The sequence below is a fragment of the Xenopus laevis genome, chromosome 9_10S, assembly GCF_017654675.1.
Source record: "Xenopus laevis strain J_2021 chromosome 9_10S, Xenopus_laevis_v10.1, whole genome shotgun sequence".
NCBI lineage: Eukaryota > Metazoa > Chordata > Amphibia > Anura > Pipidae > Xenopus > Xenopus laevis.
Window position 1 is genome coordinate 63340999 of NC_054388.1, and position 24494 is coordinate 63365492.

Below are 24494 nucleotides of genomic sequence, written 5' to 3' on the forward strand. Positions count from 1 at the left end.
TTAAATTCTCAGAAATAGAATTAATCAGAAGAAGCTAATACCTAAACAGGACTGAAGGATCATAAAGACACTGAAAAGCCAAGTTATATTCTCTAGGGCTATGAAATATTGTATCTGTTTTATTCATTATGGCCACGTTTTACAGGGTTTTAAATGTGCACGTGGTATAAATAACTATCTGTCTCTAAAGATGCCAAGTACAGGAAGACATCACTGCAAATGCACTCCTGTTCTCTTTTAACCAACATCCATAGTGCCTTTTGCTACTTAACCATGCACTAACTCATCTGTCCCATTTGCCTGTGTTATCTATGTATGCACACATCTGGATTTATTACATCTTTCATTTACCACCCATCACACTTTCCTTTTTCTATTTACCAAAATGCATGCAACACTGTCTTTCTCTTGCCACACATGTCCTCTAATTCTCTCTTGAGTAAGTTCCCTTCTACCAGTTCCATCCTGCCATAGCATGTTTCCTAATCACATTCTGTAATTGGGCCAGTGAATGGGTATGGGCATTTTGAGTGGCCATTGCCATGTCTGTGTGCCATAATCCTTACCATTTTCCCACTTTTTCTTCTTTACCACATTTTTGTCTAGCCTCCAACTCATCCCATTTGCCTCTCAGTACATATGGCTCACCCACCTACATTAACTTTGCCAACATCTCATTTTGAGCTCTCTTGCATTACACTACCTCACTCATTTACTGCTTCTCCAGTATTCAATTTATTATGAGTTAACGGGTTGCTTTTTTATATAATCCATTTTACCCTGTAAGCGTCGCTTGTTTCTGTAGTATTTGTTGTACTATTAATGTGTTCTATTTGTATTAGTCATCTCATATTTACTTTGGCTCATCAATGCTAATATGACTGTTTATAAATACAGAACATTGTGTTTCATTTTTTTGAGCTCTGACTTTAAATCATCTCACAGTTTAATTATGTCAAACACATCAAATAATGAGAGGTTTTGGCAGAAAGGCAGATAGCACAGAATGCATAACTCAGTGCAAGGCAGTGACCACTATTTATCACATATAATGCATCCAGTAACTTTCAGTCTTCGTGCTACAGAACATGCGATCCAGAAACGGTGCCATCTTTATGTAACCTAACATAGATAGATTATATTATGATAATATTATTCTGTATAAGGGTGGACAAAATGTTTTTTAGGCTTATACCATAATTAGCATATGCTCTGCTCTCTCTTGTGAGCCTGTCATTCGGATAATTAGCAACTGCCTTTCATCACTTTTGGGTCAAAATCCACCTATCAACAATGGCTGATATGGCAAGCATCTGAGCAGGGATAGAAAAGATGTATTTCTATCGACAAAGCAAAAATGTATGTGCTTATTAATGATTATACCTCGGGATTAGGGTAATACAAAGAAGAAAAAAAAATGCAAGGCAAAAAAAGGCAATTGGTGGAAGAAGATTCGAACGATTAAGAACTCTTTCATTTTTTTACTTCATATTTCCCAAACCCAAGTTATGACTATTAATTAATTAGCCACATACGTTTGGTTTGGTTTGGTCTTTGGTAATTTAATTGGGGAATTATTTTTTCCCCTAAGTCTAGAAACAAATTCCAGAAAACTAAAACTTTGTGGAATCTTTCTTGGCTTTTGGCTTTTTGGGAAACATGTTCCTTAAATAGGATAAAGCATATTTTTTTTAAAAGCAGGATTAATATGAGAAAATAAACACACTTAGATATTATATCATTTTGAGGGATAAACATTCCATTCTTCAGAACATGTTTTCATCTTCATTTCTATGTTAATGCAATTCAGAATGATACAGGACATATTCAGAACCATTATTAGCCAGTTATTGAAAGAAAAACTAACACTGTAGTTTGTAAAACCACAGGAAAATTGCACAATAGTCACTAGTCACTTGCCTGAAATCTAGCTGAAGAAAGATGCTTAGCTTCTTAAAAATGGAACAAAGAAATAGAAGTTTCTCAGCAGGCATTACATTAGGAAAATGGTTCTTGAATCTGTTGGTAATTATTAAAAAGCAGAACATATAGACAACATTTGTCAAAAATAAGACTCCTGAAAAGTGGAGATAAGACAAATACACAGTCAACATTTTTTGAGCTATACTTGCCTATCAAGACAATTTCAATAGATCCCAGGCCAGACGAGTCGCAAGGAATCCCAGGGAAAGAAAGGATGTTCAGCGCTCACTATACTAGTACTCCTAGGTGAGTATGTTTTTAATGGAATAGGAGCACCAGCTTTGAGTCTGATATAGTGATTATAATCATTGGGAGGTGCCAAATAAATAAGCATGCTCAGTGATTCAGCCATTCCTTCACCTTTAAATGTATTGATCTTACTTGGTGAATCAGAGGGAGTTTGGATAAGTACATAAACCAAACAGAAGTAGTCATTTGACAGAAATCACATTTTCCTCCTGAAATTCCTACTTGGAAATATGGAATATCTTTCAGGCAAAAGCTCGTCCACTTTCTTTTACACCACAGCTGCAATAGTTGCTGATCAGATCCCCATTACAGACAGAGTAACGGAACCAAGTGGGCAAGCTTCATCCTAAAGGTTATGGCAGACAGGATGTTCTGATGCCCACACTATGAGCCAAATTCACTAAATGGCAAATTGTCATCCGCTTTGTCACACTTCGCGCCAATTTACCAGCCAAAAATTAGTTACCACTACGCTTATTCACTAAAATGCAATCTGGGAGCCAAACGCTGGCGACTTTTCACTAGTGTTGCTTCGGCAGTGTGATCGTTTCAAAGTAAAATGATGTTAGCGATCGATTTTGCCTAGGGAAACTTCATTAGGCCTCTTACTCTTAGGTCAATTTGAATAGGGCCAGGTACATTTAAGTTGTATGGACGCCTTTATTAGAGTTGTTGGTGCAAATGCTTGCAGTAGCCACTTTTTATTACAAATGTCCAAGGAAACTGAATAAAGACAAAAGCCATCCTCTAGTGCCCTACACATGTGACTTTTGCAGGCAATCCCGCTTATAAAAGGACAAGTCGCCAGCGTTTTTACAACTTTAATGCATTTCCGGCAGACAGGATTTGATGTAACTGACATAAGATTGAGGAAGATGTAGCTTCATTTTAGAAGCTTGCCTGGTCTGAGGTGACAAAGGACAATCTGATGAAAGAGGTAACGTTCAGTAAATTTCGCACTTTACTGAGTAATAACTGTTCTCCAGGGTGAAAAGTCGCCTGGCGATAGAGTGCGATCGAACACTAGCAAAGGTCTCATTCGCTAGCAAATTGTCTTCTATGCCTGTAAATTGGTGAAGTCCCTGCGGATGGGATTTCTGGCAATGTGACCCTAGCGTTGGTCACTTTGCCCTTTAGTGAATCTGCCCCTATATCTCCTCCAGTGTGGGTGACAAAACATGTGAAAACACCATTGTATTGGAGTCAATCTCAGTAAAACATCTGACTCATGTAACTGCGCCAAAATGGGGGAGATTGCAATACGGTACGATAAGGGGATTCAAATTACTTCAGATTGATTAAAACACAACAATAATTTCTGACTTTTGTCATTCACACTGGAGGAGATTTAACCCGGATGACAAAACTCCCCATCTGCCATTATCCCAAAGTTTATTCCAGGAAAATGTCCATTCTTTTGAATGGGAAATGGCTGCATTGTAGAACATAGCATAGCCTTTAAAGAAAAACTATACCTACAAAATAAATATTTAACCATATTTAGTGGGCAATTAAAGAATCTTACTAAATTATAATATACGTGCCAATAAATATTGTTCTTTTACATCTTTTCCCTTGAGCTAGCATTTTATGATATTGTCATTGCTCCCTCAGAGATCACCTGACCAGAAATACTGCAGCTTTATACATATATGTGTGCGCTTGGTTTGTCCCATGGGGCCACCCTCAGTTCTTAAAATGGAAATTTTCTATTTATGATTACTAAATGGCACATAGCACTAAAAAAGTATTTTTTATATAAATGGTTTATTTAGATGAAGCCGTTTTTACATATGAGGTGATTTATGGGATATATTTTATAGAAACCTACATTGTTTGGGGGTATAGTTTTCTTTTAAGAGCTATTGTTTTGAAGCCAGGTAGTGGTTGCTAGTGTTTGGATTGGCACTTCTCTCCCTAAAGGAACTGCAATTATGTTTCTATGCCATAAACTTAATAACTAGAGTTTGAAATGTACACTTCTAACGTGGCATTAATTGTTACTATTTAAGCTACTGAAACAATAGGATTATATATAAAGGGAATAATCTCAATAATTGTAACATTAGAGGGCTTTAACACTAAGAACCCTTCAGGCATTTGGCAGTTCTCTAGGGAAACCTCTTCAACAATTGCGTTATTCATGATTAAAGCCTTTATAAATAAACAAGAAAGTACAATCTGACTCTTGGCATACTGAAAATGATGGTTATACTAAACTGAGTCACTTATTTCAAATGATTCAAGAATCAACAGTCTTCGTTCACTCCTCTCTTGCCTTTTGTTGCAACATATACCTTCCATGGCATTCTGACCATCATCATTCTATCATGATTTAAGGCATAATGAGAGTTGTAGTCCAGAAACCATCAAAATTGATTCTTAAAGAAGCATGGCATAATAAACATTTTTCCAAGTCCTCCAGGTCCAGCTTTTTATTGAAAAAATTTAATTGTAATTATATTATATGTTTATTATATATATATATATATATATATATATATATATATATATATATATATATATATATATATATATATATATATATATATATATATATATATATAATATCTAAAAAAACAAGATGTAGACAAATATCTGTTTTGCAATACAGAGCTTTTCAATAGATAGTACTATGCAATAATAAAGCTATGAAAGGAAGGGGAAGTGGATGGGCAGAGAGCCGAGTAGGGAAAGTGTAGGGGAGACTGCATAGTTTACGTTGGAAGCCTTTTCTCCAAAATAAACAATGAGGGGAGGATGGGAGAAGGAGAGGGGTTTTAGTCCTCCTCTTCCTCAAGGCTGTCTCTGATGCTGTAGTCTATAAACATCTTGCATTGTCTTCCTCTCTATTTCCTTAGAATGAGACAATTCCTGTAAAACCATAAAACGTCCTTAAAGGGATTCTGTCATGATTTGTATGGTTACTTTTTAATTATAAATTACACTGTTTATACTGCAAATAATTCACTCTACCCTTTAAAATGGTATTCTTGAACCAGGTTTTTTTATTGAGGCCCAAGCCTGCTTCTTTTACCCAAGTGCAAAAAATGTGCAAACACAAGTGCAAAAGGGTGCATGACTTAGCCTCAGAAAAAGCTAGTCCATGCTAGTCGTCTGGACAAAAGACGCAAAGTTTAACCTAAGCTAGAGTAAGCCCCTTTATTCCTGACCTCCCAGGGGGAGACAAGATTCTTCTGACCCCCTTCACCACAATATCTATTCACATTTGCTGAAATTTTTCTTGACTATTGAAGTGGCTCCTAAATAAGGGATGAACAAGGGATGGAGGGGCCCAGTCTGAAGTTCAGATGGGATGCATTCTTATTTACTGTTTGGGTACTTTTCAAAACAATATAAAAATAGCATTTTTAATATATTTATAAAATGTGTCATTCAGTAAGGAGTGCCTAAACTCATTTTGTAGTTTAAAAGGGGCTAAAGACAAAACACATCATTCTCTTACCTATGAATAGTGGAGCAGAGAAAAATAAATAAATTGGTATTATAGCTAGTATTCACCCTTCCTCACACTGTACAGGGAAGTGTGGGCCTCAACCAGAGAAAAACGTGGGGGAGAGTATATAAACAAAGGCAAAGAACATGAAAAGGTAGAAAAAGGGCAGTAATAGTTTTTAAAGGACCCCCCACCCTGTGCACATAAGAGGTGGGTCCTGGCAATACTGGGGGCAATAATTCTGACTTTACTTAACTAGTCACCCAGGCAGCCAGGGTGTTGGGGCTTTGAATCCTCTTTAAATGACATAAGGTATGAACTACAGTAGAATTTTAAATAAGGAGTTTATTCTACCCACCATTTATCTTAATAAATATGCCCCTTAGAAATAATACTGATTCCCTAAAAATATATTTATTCAGCCCACACAACATATGAGCAATTTGTTAAATTTTGATTCACATTGGTACAGAAGGTGAAGAAATTGTTTTGTTGGCCATTGACCTTCCCTGTGTGGCAGTGAGTATGACATCTAATTGAAAACAGAAGAGAAGGTACAACTTTATTGCAATATTCAACCTAAATTGGTAAAATAGTACATACATGTTATGCAGGGGCAATGATAATAAGAGGGATGGAGGACCCCACAAATCTGGTGCTGAAGCATAAAGAAAAGTAAAGTTCACCTATTCATTTCTAAGTTTATACTATATCTAAATGCTGTTAGATAAGTCATTATACATATAATTAAGCAGTTGCCTAAGGTCTGTTTAGCAATCCACAACAGAACAGCCCTAATGTAATATATACCATTTTAGTGTTTGTTTTCCTTTAGTGGTTTAAAGAGTGGTCAGAAGGAAACATTCCTCGTAGTTCATTTTTTAAAAATAGACATGACACAGAATGAAGCTTGAAAAACTTTATTTAAGGCTACAGGTTAATATACTGAAAGCTTTGCATTTTCCATAATAAATCTTTGAAATATGGGTAATACATTATTTTTGCTTTTATTTTATCTGGCATCACTGATTGAAGTAAATTCTATGTACAATTCAACTTCATAGAAAAATAAGTTATTTTAATTCAAACAAGTCCTATTTCTTTTTAGTGTATAGTTCTTTATCTTACTTCAAATATTTGGGCACAGAAATGGCACTTTTGGATTTAAGCCCTACGTGCTCAGATAAGACTCACAATGCATTGTTCAACAACGCAAATCCGGTCATTACTGAAACCGTTAAATCTGTTGTGTTAAATATGTATCGGAAGATAACTGCTGTTTGTGTACTCTCCTACGAAAGAAGATACTCTTGCCAATTTCATGTATTTTGCATGTAAAGCTGGACTTTATGGCTCCATGCACCTTCTGGAATTCTACAGAACACAAATTCAACATTTCCAAGTGACGGCCAGGATATTTATTGTTGAACACATATCCTTTATGTTTTTGTTTTCTTTTATTCTAGTGTTCCTCAAGCAGGTCCCTAAAAGAAAAAAATACAATATATCTATAAGTAAAAAAAAAATCATCACTTTACTTGATGAATATTTGAGCCGGTAATCACTTTGAGATTTAAATGAAAATTGAACCACAACCGTTCACATAATTCAATGATTTAAACTGATTTGCTGAACAGTTTTATTGATCCTAAATTACCAAACAATTATTATTATTGGATTAAAATCAAGCATTTTCATGTAATTTTCATGTATTATATCTTTATGGACAATTATTTAATCATTTTAAATCAAATTGTTTTGCCTTTATCAACAAAGGAGATTTTGACAGATTTATCAAAATAGGATTTTTTTTAATTTTTCTAATTTGAAGAACCTCAAATATGTACTTTTTTGAAAACTGGATCAGGTAAAAATGTAGAAAAAAAAAACACAACTACAATGAACCATATTCAATGCATTCTTTTTAATGGGTCTGCCAAATTTCAGACTATTCTGGAAAACTTGAATTAAAAAATAATTTTATTCTTCCTAATATAATTTAAATTGGCTTTAACATAAGCTCTGCAGCTTTTGGATGGCAAACTTTTATGTACACGTTTTTTAATTTTTTGAATGTTTTGGACGTTTTTGCCACAAAAAACTTGATTTTCGGATAAATAATGAATTTGAATGTTAATCAATCTGCTATTGAGTATTGAATTTAACTTTTAATGCATATATGCAACACTCAACCTCTAGCAGATGTCTTTCATTGTTCTCTAAAATGTTCCAACTGTATACATTTTTCCATGTATGATTTTGTATGATTTTGCAGACCAAGGGTGATTGATCTTGCCCTTTTTTCTGCTTAGTCTCTGTAAACTACTGATCAAAATCACTATGTTTTTACAAGAAGGAAGTCATGAAAAGCTCCATTTATGGAACAGGACCTGTACATGCATAGTGAGGTATGCATCTTAAAGACCTGCTTCATAAAGCATGTTTAAATTAAATTAAAATTAAAAGAAGGTGTTTTTTTCATTAAGAAATGACTTAAATTGTAATGCTTATCATGTGACACATATATAATTCTTTCCTGTTAAAAATAATATAATCTAGTGGTATAGCCACTGTACACTCTATCTTTAAAACACTATTTCAGTGCACTGTTTTCGGAGATAATGAATGTAGTATGAATGTATATTTTGTATTACGTATTTTAAAACTACAATGCAGTTGTTATTTCGGTTGCTCAGCTAATTATTACTATTAAGAGCCTAAATCCTACAGTTGTGTAAATTATCGCTGGCCATTTTTTTCTACGTAGTGGGACAATGAACTGATATACACAATGCACATCAAAATGATGATGGCATACATAGTAGTCTATGGAGCCAAAAGTTAGGCACAATAAAAATACCTTGACTCAATGGGTTTCAGCAAAACTCTCAGAACTTTGCGGTAAGAATTCTGTTTCAAAATCTAACTAGAATCTCAGCCATAAACCATGAGAGAACTGCAGCGTTGTTTTAAAAATGAAGTAGATGACATTATTTCTCAAACTTTTCTACTTTAGTAAATATTATGTTTTCACTGGCAAATGCAATACTTATAAATTTATTACTAAATGATGTACCATAAAATGATGTGTCAATCACTGTCAAGTGCTTGTGGACTGTGAAAACAATTTATCATTGTATTAGGGTATGGTAGACTTGGGAGTCGGGAGTCTTGTTGTTTGCTTATTGCAAAGCATAAAAAGAAAATTCCATAGGTTGATGGGTCATTATTTACTTTTGGGTGTCTACAAATCTATATTAAATTTGAGCATTTACCAGAATCCATAGATTGGCAGTTTAAGACTGATGAGGTTTTTTTTTTTTACTTTACTACAACTGGTTATCTTTACCTGCCTTCCACTCTTTCCTTAGGTCTTGTGGATCTTTTTATGTAACCAGCATGATCGGAATTTTAAGCAAAAACACAGTAGGCCCTGGTGTATCACAAACAAGACATACATAAAAACAATTCCAATATCCAAGAACCACGAAGGTGATTTTATTTCCACCATGCAAATTGTAATGAAAGGAATAATCAACAGTACACTTGATTTTTTCTTTTGACAAATGTCAGTTTCCTAAAATACAATAAGTTCTAACATTCTCTAGAATTTCCTGGCTTCTCATTTGTAAAACATTCCATTTACTAAATATCTGCAGTATATCCATTTGGCAATCCTTTAGAGACATGCACATTACCCTGTTTCAGTTCATCTTTATCAGGTGCATATTGATATGTGTTGCAGCCCAGATCTTAAGGGAACTCTATTACCATAAATAATATCTTGTGGGAATTTTTGTTCCCACTTACACCACTGAATACAACTACACTGGGAACATATCTGATCTGATTTATCTACAAAATTACTTCTGAGAATTAAAGTACATTGTAAATTTAAAAAATAAAATTTGATTAAGATATTTATCATGATTGTGTTTTCACAAATTTGAGAAAAAAAATTATTTGTATTGGAAGGCAATTAGTACTGAACTGAATTTGCTCCAAAAATATTTTGAAACGTTATGTGTCCTTTGAACACTTTACCTTTCAGTAACCTGGATGTTAATTATCCAATCTAAGAATTCCTGTGCAGCAATAATATCTAGGACTTTGTTGATATCATTGGTAAAACTGCCATCGGCATGTCTTCTGTCCATTTCCTCCACGCTGTGCCCCTCAGAGAAACTTTTAAAAGAAGCATTTTGCAAAAAATGTCACATGTCCAGCAATGGAACAAGCCACAAGTTACACTTCAGATATACTCTTGCGAATATACTTTTAAGCTTGATTCCTTGGTTCCTAATTCTACATTAAGCACTTTCTTTTGGATGAATTAAATAGTTTATATGGGTGAAAACTCTATTAAACTGGTTTGTATAAAAGATAATAAAACACGTAAACACAAATGTAGAACAGGTGTTCTGTAAATTTCTAAATTAGAACATTTGTGCCTATGCCTTGAACAACCCAGGCCTCACCAAATACAGCTAATCCGTGCTCAGACCCTACCACATTAACATTAGGTCCCATCCCTTTTCACATCTTGGAACAAGGACCAACCAAACACTAATATAAAGTATACACCTTTACATTTGTGCTGATAAGATTTAAGTTGCCCATACATAGATATATTCTATGGGCATCTCATTGTCTAATTTGTCCATAAAGTCAAAGATTGGTTCACAGTCACATAGGGGGCCTGTGCATAGCTGCATCCACAACCCAGTGAGTCGTCAACTGATGGGATCATCTACTTGTCCATATTATTATCTGAGAAGCCCACAATGCATTACTAGTTTGGACATTTGTTTCAGGAAAAGGCTTTAAATGCCTATCCATGTATGGACACCTTAATTCAGACAATAATACTGAAACCATTAGTATGAAGCTATTTATTTCAAGTATGCTATCATAACATATGGTTTATGTTACAGACACTTGCCCTAAGGCAAGTCAAAATAGCTGATGATGTTTTATAACTACAATCAAAGCAGCTTTCTGCTTTTCTTTGTCTTTTTTGGTAATTTGCAACATATTTCCTTTGCCAGTACTAATCATGGCATCTTTTTGATTCGTTTTTGGCAGCTGTCATGTGTAGAGGGTGTGGAGTAAGTAGTAAAAGTGCTTACTTTCTTTTTGGTCTTCCATTTATTAGCCAGCCAACAAATTCTTTGGCTGCCTTCTCTTCCAGGTAGTTGGTCATGTCGTTGGTGAATGTTCCCTCTGCATGTCTGGAATATCTTCTGTTTGGTTAAAATAAACATAAGATTTAAATGGGGATTAGAGGCACTCAAGATTAAAAATGATTTACAAGTATATTCCAATAGCTGCTAAATATGAAATGGGATAATATTTCACTCTACAGTTGGCTGTTATGCTTAAGAATAGTCAAAACAGAAAAGCTCTAAAAATGAATGAGTATCTATGTTGGATCTGTGGAGAGTTTCTTAAGTGGTTGAGTGGTGATTTTCCCCCATACATTCTGTACCTAGCACTGGCAGATGGCAACACTGAAGGGTGTAGGGCTGCCCCATCCTTATTACCTAATACTGCATTTTTCTTTTTGATTATTTATTATTTGTGCCCCTGAGGAAGACCACTATGATCGAAACGTGTTGGCCTTACTTATTATTTTTGTAATTTTTGTAACTCCTTTTTTTTATGTAATAAATATTATTTACTTTTTTGAATTTTGAAAGTTGAGTGTGCAATCCGTTCTTGTTTTTTTTGTATATACGTTTGGAGACCCTCATGGAGAGTCACCTATGGGCTAGCACCTCATATCTTATTTATTTTTTTACTCTATTTTTACATCCTTATCACCTGGCATAGGACCAGGAGGTAAATACTTGGCCCTATGCCAGGCAGGTGATAATAGGTGAATCTGAGCCTGATCACTGACATTAAAGGAACAGTTCAGTGTAGAAATAAAAACTAGGTAAATAGATAGTATGTGCAAAATAAAAAATGTTTCTAATATAGTTAGTTAGCCAAAAATGGAGTGACTAATAGCCAGAACACTACTTCCTGCTTTCAGCTCTCTAACTCTCAGTTAGTCAACGACTTTAAGGGGGTTATTTAATAAAGTCCGTTTTCTTCTGGTAAAAAAAAACACGGGAGGAGGGGGTCATTCTTCCACTGTATAGAGCACTTGTAAGGCCCCATCTAGAATATGCCGTACAGTTTTAGTCTCCATCACTCAAAATGGACATTATTGTATTAGAGAGGGTGCAGAGAAGGGCAACTAAGCTGGTGAAAGGTATTGAAAATCTTAGCTATGAGGAAAGACTGGCCAAATTGGGGATGTTCACGCTGGAGAAGAGGCGGTTAAGGGGTGATATGATGACTATGTATAAATATATAAGGGGATCATATAATAATCTCTCTAATGCTTTATTTACCAGTAGGTCTTTCCAGCTGACACAAGGTCATCCATTTCAATTAGAAGAAAAGAGGTACCGCCTAAATATTTGGAAGGGGTTTTTTACAGTGAGAGATGTGGAATTCTCTCCCTGAATCGGTTGTACAGGCTGATACATTAGATAGCTTTAAGAAGGGGTTGGATGGCTTTTTAGCAAGTGAAGGAATACAGGGATATGGGAGATAGCCCAGGGACTAGTGTGTCTTTTTTCAAACTTACTTACTATATTACTTACTATGTTACTATGTATTTTGGAAAATTTTTTGCTAAAAGTTGCTAAAAGTCTAAATAAAAAAAGTACTCCATTTCAAACCTGACGAGGTCCTGTAGAAGTCAATGGCAGATGTCTCGTTTACATTTGGAGGATATCATGATCTGTGTTGGGTTTCATACAATAATACAAATAATTTATTATTTTTTTAGTTTTGGGTTCCCCCTCAAGTCAGTGATTGTATGGCCAATCAACTATTTATCTCTGAATCAGGGCAATGAAAATGAAAACTTAAGACATTAGCTTAATCACTGCACAGTGCATTTAGATGTTTTCAAAACTGATTTTTAATGGTTGAAATACCAGTCATTTTAAATTATTTCTACAATACTTTGCTAACATCTAGCTGCCACCACCAGAGACAACAAGGTCTATTAAGAGAGACAACTCGGTTGTCTCTATTAATGGACCTTGTAATCTGATCACCTGCAGTGATGAAACCAAAGGCCATTTTGCATTCTACCACAATTATTCATATTCATATGTTCTGATGTTGTAAATGATGTATAATCTATGTAAAGTTCTATATAATTATGACTAATTGTAATCATACACTTTAAACTTCATATTCTTGTTTTTAGCAGACTTTACATTTGTTGCAATAATATTTAATTATTGTCTCTCTATAAGTCAAGAGGGGCAAATCATTTGTGAGTCAGGCTGCAATTCTCAATCCCTTATAGGCTGTCTTCAGCACTCTCTTATTGTGAATAACAGTTTATCTTGTGTCCTATAGATGTTGTGTAGGGCACTGAAATCCTGTTGGGAAATATGATAAATGTGTTATAGTAAGCTAGTGCTATGCAAAATCCTGCGAAGTGAATAACACACAGTGAGATGCCATGCCTTAAAGGTGCAGACTAAATAATATACTATAGATGAACTGATACAAAGCTAACTTTTCAGGAAATAAAGCCAACAGCTCAAGTACCATCTGCAGGATTATATGCAGTTAATTTAGTTGAATACATATTTTATACCACTTTGGTACTTCATTACTAAGATGCTTTACGACATGCTTATCTGTAAGTTGAAAGGGGCATATTTATCAAGGGTCGAATTTAGAGTTAATGGGAGTTTATAAAAACTCCCATAAACTCGAAATTCGAAAACAAAATGACCAATCAAATCGAATTTGATTCAAGTTTTTTCACCGAAAAAAAAAATTGATTTCAAAAGTCCACCAAACAAATCCAAATTGATTGTAGGAGGTCAACCATAGGCTAAAACACCAATTCGGCAGGTTTTAGATGCTGATTAGTCAGTACCTGATACATTTTTAAACTCGAATCGAATTTGGACTATTCCCTAGAAGGATTACACTAAAATAAACTTGAAATTTAAAAAATTTAATTTTCAATTCGACCCTTGATAAATCTGCCCCGAACAGTGTCTTACTGTTAAATAGGATAGTAGTATTCAGTCATTTGATACTAATGCTATTGAAGAAAATATAAATAATAAAGTTGGAGCAGCACATTTTAATTGTGGTAAGATACACAGAGGAGAAGAAACTTACATTTTCTTTGGTTTTCCTTTTATCAACCACTCAATAAATGCTTTTGTTGCTTTTTCTTCCAAATACTCAGTTACATCATTAGTGTATGTGCCTTCAGCGTGTCTCTCTATTTCTGCATTGCGCCTTGAAATGATTCTGTTAAAAGAAATGGAGTTAAATCATTATAGCCTTAACCATATGTTCAGGCAGTGGGCAATTGTCATTGGCTTTATTGCAACTAACAATTCCCTTTAGCCATCTGTCATCTGCCATCTGTCCATCCTAACAGTAACATTGGGCACTATCAAACTGAATGACATGTATTTATACCACATTAGTCTTCCTGATAAAAGAAGGTATATTTTGCTAAAGTACTTCAATCTCTACATAATACCATGCAATGGCATCACTATAGTTCAAAGCTTCTGATCACTGTCTGTCAAGTCAATGGAGTTCTACCCACAACAATTTATATTCAGAAAAGCAAAATATGCATTCTTGGAAAATAAATTGTGATTTTTTCAAAACTCCAAATGTATTGGTATACCCTATAATGCTCATGCTTACCCACTTGACTTTGAAAATAAAGTTCAAGTAGATGCATGTCTTGCCTTGTCTCGTTGAAGTTTATATACTATTTCTCATAATTACGTGGAGCAACACCTGAGTGTTGCTGGACTGCACATAATAACAAATGTTAACCCATAATGGTAACTGTAGTACAGCACCACAGTAATGGATTCTTGCAGCAACAATACTCAGTAAAAGTTTTTATTGAATCCTCCAGGGTTAATGACCCAATTAATGCAAGAATATCTCCCAATGAGAACACTGTCTGTTCTGTTTAAACGTGATTCTCTTTTCTTGGATTCATATAATCACTGAACTTTATTAGGGTCAATGCTTTAAATCAAGTATTTTGAGTTGCATTCTTACAAAGAACCATTTTGAACACGTCTGTAACCAGTCTTCAGAGGCAGTGGATTTCTGGATACTTTACGTTTAGGATTCTGTGGTCATACTGACTGTAATTCTTTATGGGTATTGTGCTTTTTCTCACATTAGAAATGTAGCAGATATATTATTAGCCAGGATACATTTCAGTTAAATTAAACAGAACAATACTTCAATGTGAAATCTATATTAAAAGGAAAATTTCAAGTTGATCAGGTTGAAAGTTATTTATGGCGATGTTTACAATTCAGATAACCTGATTATGGGCCATGGGGAGGGGGTTTGGAACATGTTGGACATCAAAGGGCTTGAAACTAAAAAAGCGGAAGACCACTGCTATTACTGTAAGTAGAAGACTTATATAACAAAATGAGGGGGGGCAGTAAATCATATAAATGGAAGGCTCAGGAAAGTTCTGTATATCAAATATACTTTAAATAAGAATGTGTAGCAGAATTACCCCACACTTTTCACATATGCTATTTTTACACCTTATGTCATGTGTTGCAGTCTGGAGGCTGTTGAAAGGCACTGTGAATCTATGGTTTATGCCAAAGAAACTGAGTCAACTCAGAGGAAGCTTTTATGCAGGTAGGATGATTGTGTTATATTTAACAAAACAAAATGTAAAAAAAATCACACAACAAATTCTTACTCTTTTGTGGGCCCCCCATTTATTAGCCAGTCAATAAATTCTTTGGCTGCTTTTTCATCCAAGTGCTGAGTCACATCACTGGTGAATGTACCTTCCGCATGCCTCTCATAGTCAGCATTGCGTCTTGATAGTCCTCTGTCCATGCAAAAAGAAAAGAATATGTAGTAGGTGTGCCAAAAAAAAAAAATACCAAAAAAATATCTTGACAACTCTGTTCTTCTAGCTATAAAGTTATGGGCTCAATGTCATAGAAAAAAATAGCAAAGAAAAAGACAAAGAAAATGAACAAGCACAGAAGTAGTTACGACAAGAAGGAAAAATATTACTGGGTGATGATAAATGAATAACTGAAGTTAGATAGCACAACTCTCTTCATTCCCTACCTGAAGTTAGATATAACAAACTCCTTCAATTCCCCACCAGAAGTTAGATAGCACATCTCTTTCCATCCCCCATCCAGAAGAAGTTTCTTGAATAGTGATTACATTTTAACGAGAAGGCTATTTTAATTAATAATGCTATATGATTTATGCTCAGAATATAATTATTTTTTTTACTGCATTGTTAACTGAATGACCTATTTACACAAGAACATCATGAAAGGTGGTGTCTTCAACTGTCAATCTTTCACATAAAAATATATAAATATAGTTATAAATGTCCGATAGTGATCTTTGTAAAGGGATCTGAGCATAAAACGTTCCTATTGCCTTACCAGATCTCTAGATTGGGGAGCCCAAACATAGTTAGAGATGCAACAATATTCATCATTAGACCCACTCCCAGCTACTTCTCCACACAATATATTCCATTCAAAAGTCTTTCTATTTATGAATCTGTCATAAATATGCACAGGTGCACAGTTTACATTGGGGTACATTAGCAGGTCTCTATGAAGAATTTTTCAGCTAAGATTAGCAATGTGGTGGCCAAGCACATATACATTGATCTCAAGTAAAGAGAAAAGAAATGTTATGTGTGCATAATAAACAATCGCCTTAGTGATTATGAATTGGGTATATACCGTATGTCCATCAGTTTTGCAGCCTGTCTAAGCACAGCTTACATAGACATCATGCAGTACTATGACTGGTGATTTACACACTGATGTATGCAGCAATATACAGTAACCAACAAATATGGACAAAACAGTGAAACAAAGATACACTCAGTTTATGCCTCTGGTATTCTTACCCGCTTCGTTTTGTGTTCATTAACCACTGGACAAAGTCTTGAGCCCGTCTGGAGTCTAAGTACTTGCTGTAATCACTTGTAAATGTGCCTTGTGAGTGACGTTTAACTTCCTTGAGCTGTTCTGAATCATCTACCGCTTCATTTCTTGCAGCTTTGACTGATCTGTGTACACAATTTTATAATTTGTGATATAAAAAAAAATATAATGCATAAGAGGAAATATTCCTCTAAACTTTTCGACGGCTTGCATTTTATAGTAAATTACATGTAAGTACATGTTGCATAATGAATGGAACAATGTGGCTTTTGTTACAGTTGAGGGGTTTTCCCCACAACTCAACTTGATTGAGTTTTTACATTTCATGTTTTTTGTACATATGCAAGCAATTACGAGAGAAAATTTAGATTTTTTTTCCATTATTTTTTCTTACATCTATATTTTAAACTCCCCCATTTCACACTGATGATTGGAAGCAGTCTTCTGCAAAGATGTTGACTCTTGACTTGTGTTGCAGTGGGACCTGGATTTTACTATTGAGTGCTGTTCCTAGATCTACCAGGCAGCTATTATATTTTGTTTGGGAGCTGCTATCTGGTTACCTTCCCATTGTTCTGTTGTTAGGCTGCTGGGGAGAAAAGGGAGGGGAGTGATATCACTCCAATTTACAGTACAGCAGTAAAGAGTGACTGAAGTTTATCAGAGCACAAGTCACATGACTGAGGGCAGCTGGGAAACTGACAATATGTCTAGCCCCATGTCAGATTTCTAAATTAAATATAAAAATATTTTGCTCTTTTGAGAAATGGATTTCAGTGCAGGAGTCTCCTGGAGCAGCACTATAAACTGATGCATTTAAAAAAAAAAACATTTTTTCCCATGACAGTATCCCTTTAAGGCAGGAAATGGAAAGCTGAAAGGGAATTGTCTTTAGCATATGATCAAGTATTATCAAGTTAAACATTTTACATAAAAATATTGTTGACTCAATATGTACTCAACATATTGAGTTGTAAATATCTGTGAATGTAAAACAATTCTATTTTAAGAAGGAACAGTATTTTCACTATAGTTTGCATTTAAGAGCTACAGAGAACAGTATATTTTTGTTACGACACATAGTAAATCTAAGCAATCATATGTTTCTGTCAAGTTGCTATATTTCTGAAGCAAAAGCAATTATTTATAGGGTGTGGGAGTATAGTATGTAGCCAATCCGGCTTCTCTCTTTAATGAAAAGGACCATATGGATATGCCGCTTAATATGCTTAGATGAGTAAAGTTTAATGCACAGTTTACCTCAATCAATGTACCACTTATGGTAAGTGGCAGTGGCACGGTATAAATTTGATTTAACTCGGCAACTGTACTACTACCAGATGCTTAGCTATTGAAAGGGCTTGGCAAAATCTCTAATCCCAAGAAAATGTCGTTTTTTGTCAACACTGGTGTGTAACATGCCTAGTGACACTTTTGTCAGGGTAACTTTCAATTGCCTTTGGAGTACTTTGGAGCACAAATGACAGTTGTCTCTATAGATATTTATAGAGATAGTTGATCTGGTAAATAACAATGGGTGTTTAGAAGTACAAGCATGGCCCCATATAGGTCTTATTACATTAGCAGCCCAAGCTATTGTTTACCTTAAAATCTTGAATACTTTTGTTTACCCTAATAATAACCTAAATATTTCCTAAATTATAGCAGCAATATAAATTTTAAATAGGCACATATTTACAGATAGAACAGTCATAAGTGATGTGCACAGAGATGGCCACTGATTGCTATGGGAAAGGGCAGGTGGATGGGTGTATCAGATACCTTCATTTTACTTCATCAGAAGCTCTACTAAATGTATCTTTCTCAGGGCAGGGTTTCCTCTAAAGTTAGTTTATATCTGGATTATGCTATCTTTATTCATCTTCTATCTTGGACACGTCTACATATTTACATACTACATTACCGAGCTATTCACTATAGGGAAATTAACTTTCCTCTAATATTTTCAAGGCACTGTCTTGCTTCCTTGATTCTCTATTCATTTTAATTCTGTTTCTTGTCTTTTGTAGAAGAACGTTGATCTCTGAAAGAATAGGGCTTTCAGGGTTGATTAAATTTCACTTATGAGCCTACCACTAGCATAGTCTTTTCAGTTTATATGATCTTTTTATGATTTCTGAATTTAGTGAATCCTCAATATCAAACGTAATAATTTAGGTGGAAGCTAAGACTGAGAGAGCTTTTATATACCATACCTGGAGCTGCCATCTGCTTCTGGCACAGGACTTTGATAGGTGTTTTGTAAGATCAGTAAGAGTATCCCAATCATATAACAAGTGCTCTTCATAGTTGTTTCTGAAATAAGAGGGAACTAGACAGTGTTATTAGCAGGAATATCAATAACAAAGCTATCTGAAAAGTACCAATTAACAATATAGTTGAAAGCCATGGAGACCAAATGTTTTATTACATCCAGTGCATTGTCAAATCTTCAGGCTTTCTGGCTTTTTAACTGTTCTTCCAATCCAAATGAAAGAAAAGCTAATGTCAGTATACACCCAAAAGCTGTACAGTTGGATGAACTTTACACTAGGATTGAGATTTTCTTTCTTTAATCTGGTTAGAAACTTTGGCCAGATCATGTGTCACAGAGGAATTCCATCAGCCTCAGTTACAGTGTTCTGCCATAAACAAACTGTCAATGCTCCTGCTTTTGTATCCCTACTGCGTTTGGTGCCAAGAGTTTTCTCTAAAACACTAAAACCTCTTTAAAAGCTTAAAAAATAGAATAATGCAATTTATCTGTAAGATGATAATATACAAATTATGAGAGCACATATTAAAAGCATGTTGTTAACATAAATGTATATGTTGACCGTTAATATATATTTATATTTGCAAAAACTGAATCCCAAACACTGCTCCGGAAATACATGAGAAACACATGTGCTGGTATAATAAATAAGACACAGCTGTTAAAGGCAGAGGTAGACTAGAATACATCCATTCCTTGATGCTGCAATTGTTTATGCCAATTAATTCTCATGTTATAAAGAAATCATAAATGGGGGAATGTAATATGTTTCGTTAGAGCAAAAAAACACCTTCTCATGGACCATTGTGAATGTTAGTGAGTGTTTGTGTCCTGTTTGACCAATTATAAACCTTTAATGACTTCCTCAAAGTTTGCGACCAAATGGCTTGACATTTTGCAATCGTAAAACTTATTTTGCAACAAAATATTTAATGAAACTCCAGAGCAGGTGTTCATGTTAACCTTTGCTCAGTGAATGCTTTTACATTGTGAGCAGTGCTAAACATTCGCAAAAACACAATTTTTGATTGTGATTTTTAATTACATTCCTCCTTATTACTTTTAGGCGTGCTAGCTAAATTTGTACTATGCAAACATTACTATTTATGGCCCTTTTATATTAGGTGCTAAATGGGCACCATATGACTATTAAAAAATCATAATCAATACACTTGCACCTACTTATAACTGTCTAAGATTTCATCTTAGTTTCGCACATACTGTAGTGCAAATATATGCTCCAGGACAAGGAATCCATGTACTTGGTCTTGTATAGGCACTAAATACAGGCATCCCATTTGCTTGCTGAATCAAATGCAATTGACGGGCATATAAGTCTAAACCTATGTTGGTGGGCGGGACAACAAATGTGGTGCTATAAATATTTTTTTCACAATTGGATGTACACACTTGAAAAAGGGCCAATGTGCCGAAATATTTTGTGTGGTAACAGAATAAAGGCTTTATTGCAGTTAATCTGCTTTTTATGAGTGATTCCAAAACTTCGCTATATATTGAACCAACCAATATGTCAAAGGTGTAAGTTTGCCCTTTTGCATGCAGTTTGTTCTAGTATCTAATTGTAGTGGGCTGAAAATCTGGGGAAAATGTTGCATTGTGAGAAAGAAAGTGTCAAACTCAAACTTTTAGTTGATTATTTATCAATCATTAATATTTAAAGACTGTTCACCCTTTGCAAGTGAATTAATTGAAAGAATAGAATCGGCTATCAGAACTTTTCAGATAGTTCTTGGACACGGCATTAGTCTGATCCAGCCTTGCCATTACAGTGGATTTGGGATACCTTATTATCAAACACCAAAAAAGGTGGAATAAAAATGAAACCAATGGAAGGGAACTAATGATAACCAAGACTTGTCTAAATGGTGTTATTCAAATCCTTCAATAAAAAAAAAGCAAGAAAAAAGTTTATTTTGGGGGTTATCTATGAAAATAATTATTCCTTATGTATCCATTTCTTTTGAATTTGACAAAAAAAAATAAAAAAAAAGGAAAGTGAAAAAACATATATAAAAGGAATACATGCACAATAATCCAAAAAATAGTACAACATAAAGTTAAAATTTAATAATTAATGAACAACTGAAAATGCTATTACAATTTAGTATTTTTCTATGAGTCAAAAAACAGTCACTTACACACAAATATTTCCCTGCAGAAGAATAAAATAATGCCTCCCTTTCTTCAGCCAATTTGGGATCCCTCTTGGTCCTTGTCAGTGATGAAGGCAAGTGCTCCTCTGCGAAGCATTTTATAGTGTTTGCAGCTCCATTGAGCACGGTGAAGATGCATTCGCTGCATTAATTCTGACACAGATGATCATGTGGTCGGCTCTGTTTCAAATGCTTGACATGTAATTGACTGCCTTTGTTTAACTTACACATTATGGATGGATGAAAAAATCATTTTGAAATCACTATACACGTGCAAATGCAGTAGAGGTACACCGGAATATCAGAAGGACAAGCATGTCATTTCTGTTTGCTGAATTTAACTCAGGCTTCATGCACACTTTCCTCCAGGCTAAAGGCCACACTTTATCATGTTTTGAAGGGTCTTAACACCCACGCATATATGTGTATGCAAGTATATTTACAGTATATATTTGATATTTATGTATATGTTTTTTTTTTTTAATATTAGTCACATATTTCAAAATAATCCTTGGGAAAATACACATTTTGTTATTATATTTATTTAAGAACTATCAAAGACCTCACATACTTCAATTGTAGACCCGTCTCCTATTAAAAGTTATGAAACAAATGAATTGAGATTATATACATTTTTCGAAAGACTAAGCAGAAGCATTAACTATTACATTTATACCATTGTATAGGGCTGGTGTATTATATGTTATGTAACCCAACTCAAAGTAAAAATGTTTATTGTGTCCACAGCTTTACGTGTTTCGTGTCTTAAACACTTAATCATAGAGCCTATGATTAAGTGTTTAAGACACGAAACGCGTAAGGCTGTGGACACAATAAACATTTTTACTTTGAACTGTTGTCCTGGTGGAAGTTTGCCTACATTGAGTGCCTGCTCTCAATTGGTTTTCGGTTTGTCCGCTCCCCGTGCTGAAGGCTCAGGGCGATGCACCTGGGCCACTTCCCCTATGTGGTGAGTAACTACTTTACCTTTGGAGACCCTATACCCCAGATGTATTAATGTAACCCAACTCAAGCAACCCACAGTTTTATGTTCCACTTAAACTGGTCACAGTTGTGTAGATGCACTGAGAACATTTTATGGTTGTCTGTCTATATACTGTATAAAGCCTGACAACATGTTTGGTGTGATCACAACAAGATTAGTAAGTCAAAATGGACAACCAGATGGACTAATGACCGATGTATTGATGACAGATGGACTGATGACCGATAAAGTCAGGACATAGGTTGTCCCGATCTTCCTGTTCTTTCATATTGGTAATCTTACCAAGGTGGCCACTTTGTTGAAACAGCTATTTTCTCATTCCAAGTGTACGCAATTATACTATATCTGACTGGTCATCTTATGTGACAAAATTTAGCCCATGTGTGGCTAGCAGATCTTTCCACATCTTTTCCTGTTTCAACCACTATTTACAGCATGCCTATTTATGTTTGAAATCAGAAAGTAAGCACGGTCAGGAGAACTATTTGAGTTTATGAGACCTGGTACCTTGTTGATAAGTCTTAACAATATTGAAAAGATAAAGTAATTCACCTACTACATGTTTAACTGGATTACCACACCTTGCTAACATCTGTAAATTCATATTTTTTGGTGGGTTTTTATTGGTCCTTTTCCTCTAAGTCTGTAGTGGCCATTTTTGTTATGTATTTATTAAAAGTTATGATTTAACTTAATGATCTTAAGCAGCAGGAATATACCAAAAGAAGGTCATATCAGATTGATATAACTAATAATATCTGGCAAATTAAGTGGATTCTGGGGCAGGTAACAGACAATATAATAAAGCTAAAGCAATATATATTTTACCAAAGCATCAGACAAAAGGAAATACATAGGTATTGGTTGAAAATGCTTTTACAGACACTTAATTCTCTTCTGTACCAGAGAGTTCCATCTTACTTGTAGATGGGTTCCTACAACAAATACACATATGTACAGTATGAAATAAATACATATAGCCTTGAGCTTCTGTTTTGTGTAGTTAGGCCAGCTGTTTCCACAATCAAAAGCTTAGAGCTTAGAGTCAATTGGGGGAACAGGTTAGTTTAGAGGGCATTTATACACATCCCAGGCTTCATCATTATAATGGGCCTTGCCCCATGTATAGCCTGCTGAACCATTTTTTATAAAAACTGGTATGTGGAAGGGGATTCCTTCTGTCTTGCTATGGAGTTTACACTGTAGTATACTCTCCACAGTATATCTGCAATGAGCAATTTGTAGTCAATTCGGAATTATTTCCACCTTTGCCTTCCAACAATCCTAGCCCTTTTATCCTAGAAAGAATTTTTATTTAATTACAGGCATATATAAAAATGAAACATTTTAGAAGTTATGGTTGCCTAAGCTCTGTTGTATAAATTCAATATTAAAACTAGCCCAATGTAGGGTGGAGAGGGTGGAGATGCACAAGAGCTTGGGTGTACGCAGGGTGTAGCTAGAAATGGTGGTGTAGGTGGACCTCTTAGTCAACAGGTGCACTATGGTCCCCCTAATACTCCTGCACCTAGTTCTGTACCAAATCATCTCCTCCAGAGAGGACATTTAGTTACAGACATATGCTGTCAAAAACTGATAATCTCTGACACCCCCCCTAATGTCTTAGATCAGCAGTTTAGCTAAGCTTGACTTTCAGGGGATGCTGGGAGCTGTACGACAGCTAGTGGACTGCTGTAACAAATAATACTTAAGACATAGACACAGTAGATATACACCCATGTAGATATAAAGATAGATAGATAGATAGATAGATAGATAGAAAGATAGATAGATAGATAGATGATAGATAGATAGATAGATAGATAGATAGATAGATAGATAGATAGATAGGTAGATAGATGATAGATAGATAGATAGATAGATGTAGTAAGGTTCAACGATATTCAAATTCATATTTTCAATAAAGCCTTTTTACAAAGCCCTCTAATTAGTGCCCTTCCAAATCAACACATTATCCATGCAGATTCCTAATGTAGCTGTTTCAGTGGCATATGTTTTCAATGACTTATTCTTTACATTTGCTTAAATATTTCTGTATCTGATGATTACAAATGACGCTAGCTGTTTGTGATATCTAAATACAAATAAAATTAGTTTGTCTGCAATGTGAAAATAACATTAGGGTCTTTGAAGCAAATGCAGATATTATGCAGTAATATTCAATTTTAATTGATATAAAGTCCCTTCATTTAATAATGTTACTGGTCCTTTAAGATACCTTAAATAGAATGTGCTTTATTAGCAGTCTCATAATTTATTTTCTTACTTTGCTTGGTATTTTGCAGTCTACTGTTTCATG

General features: G+C 34.8%; 1 protein-coding gene across 4 annotated transcripts; it reads right to left on the minus strand.

The window, feature by feature from the left end:
- Nucleotides 1-6593: 6593 nt before the first annotated feature.
- Nucleotides 6594-21238, minus strand: gcg2 (proglucagon II). 4 transcript variants are annotated; one of them, XM_041577620.1, is made up of 8 exons: nucleotides 21154-21230; nucleotides 18936-19035; nucleotides 16683-16844; nucleotides 15489-15623; nucleotides 13901-14035; nucleotides 10819-10932; nucleotides 9734-9874; nucleotides 6594-7173 (listed from the first exon to the last, which is right to left on the minus strand). In XM_041577620.1, the coding sequence occupies exons 2-8, from the start codon at nucleotides 19025-19027 to the stop codon at nucleotides 7152-7154; spliced, it is 801 nt and encodes a 266-aa protein (XP_041433554.1). In that variant the 5' UTR covers nucleotides 19028-19035; nucleotides 21154-21230; the 3' UTR covers nucleotides 6594-7151.
- Nucleotides 21239-24494: the final 3256 nt, after the last annotated feature.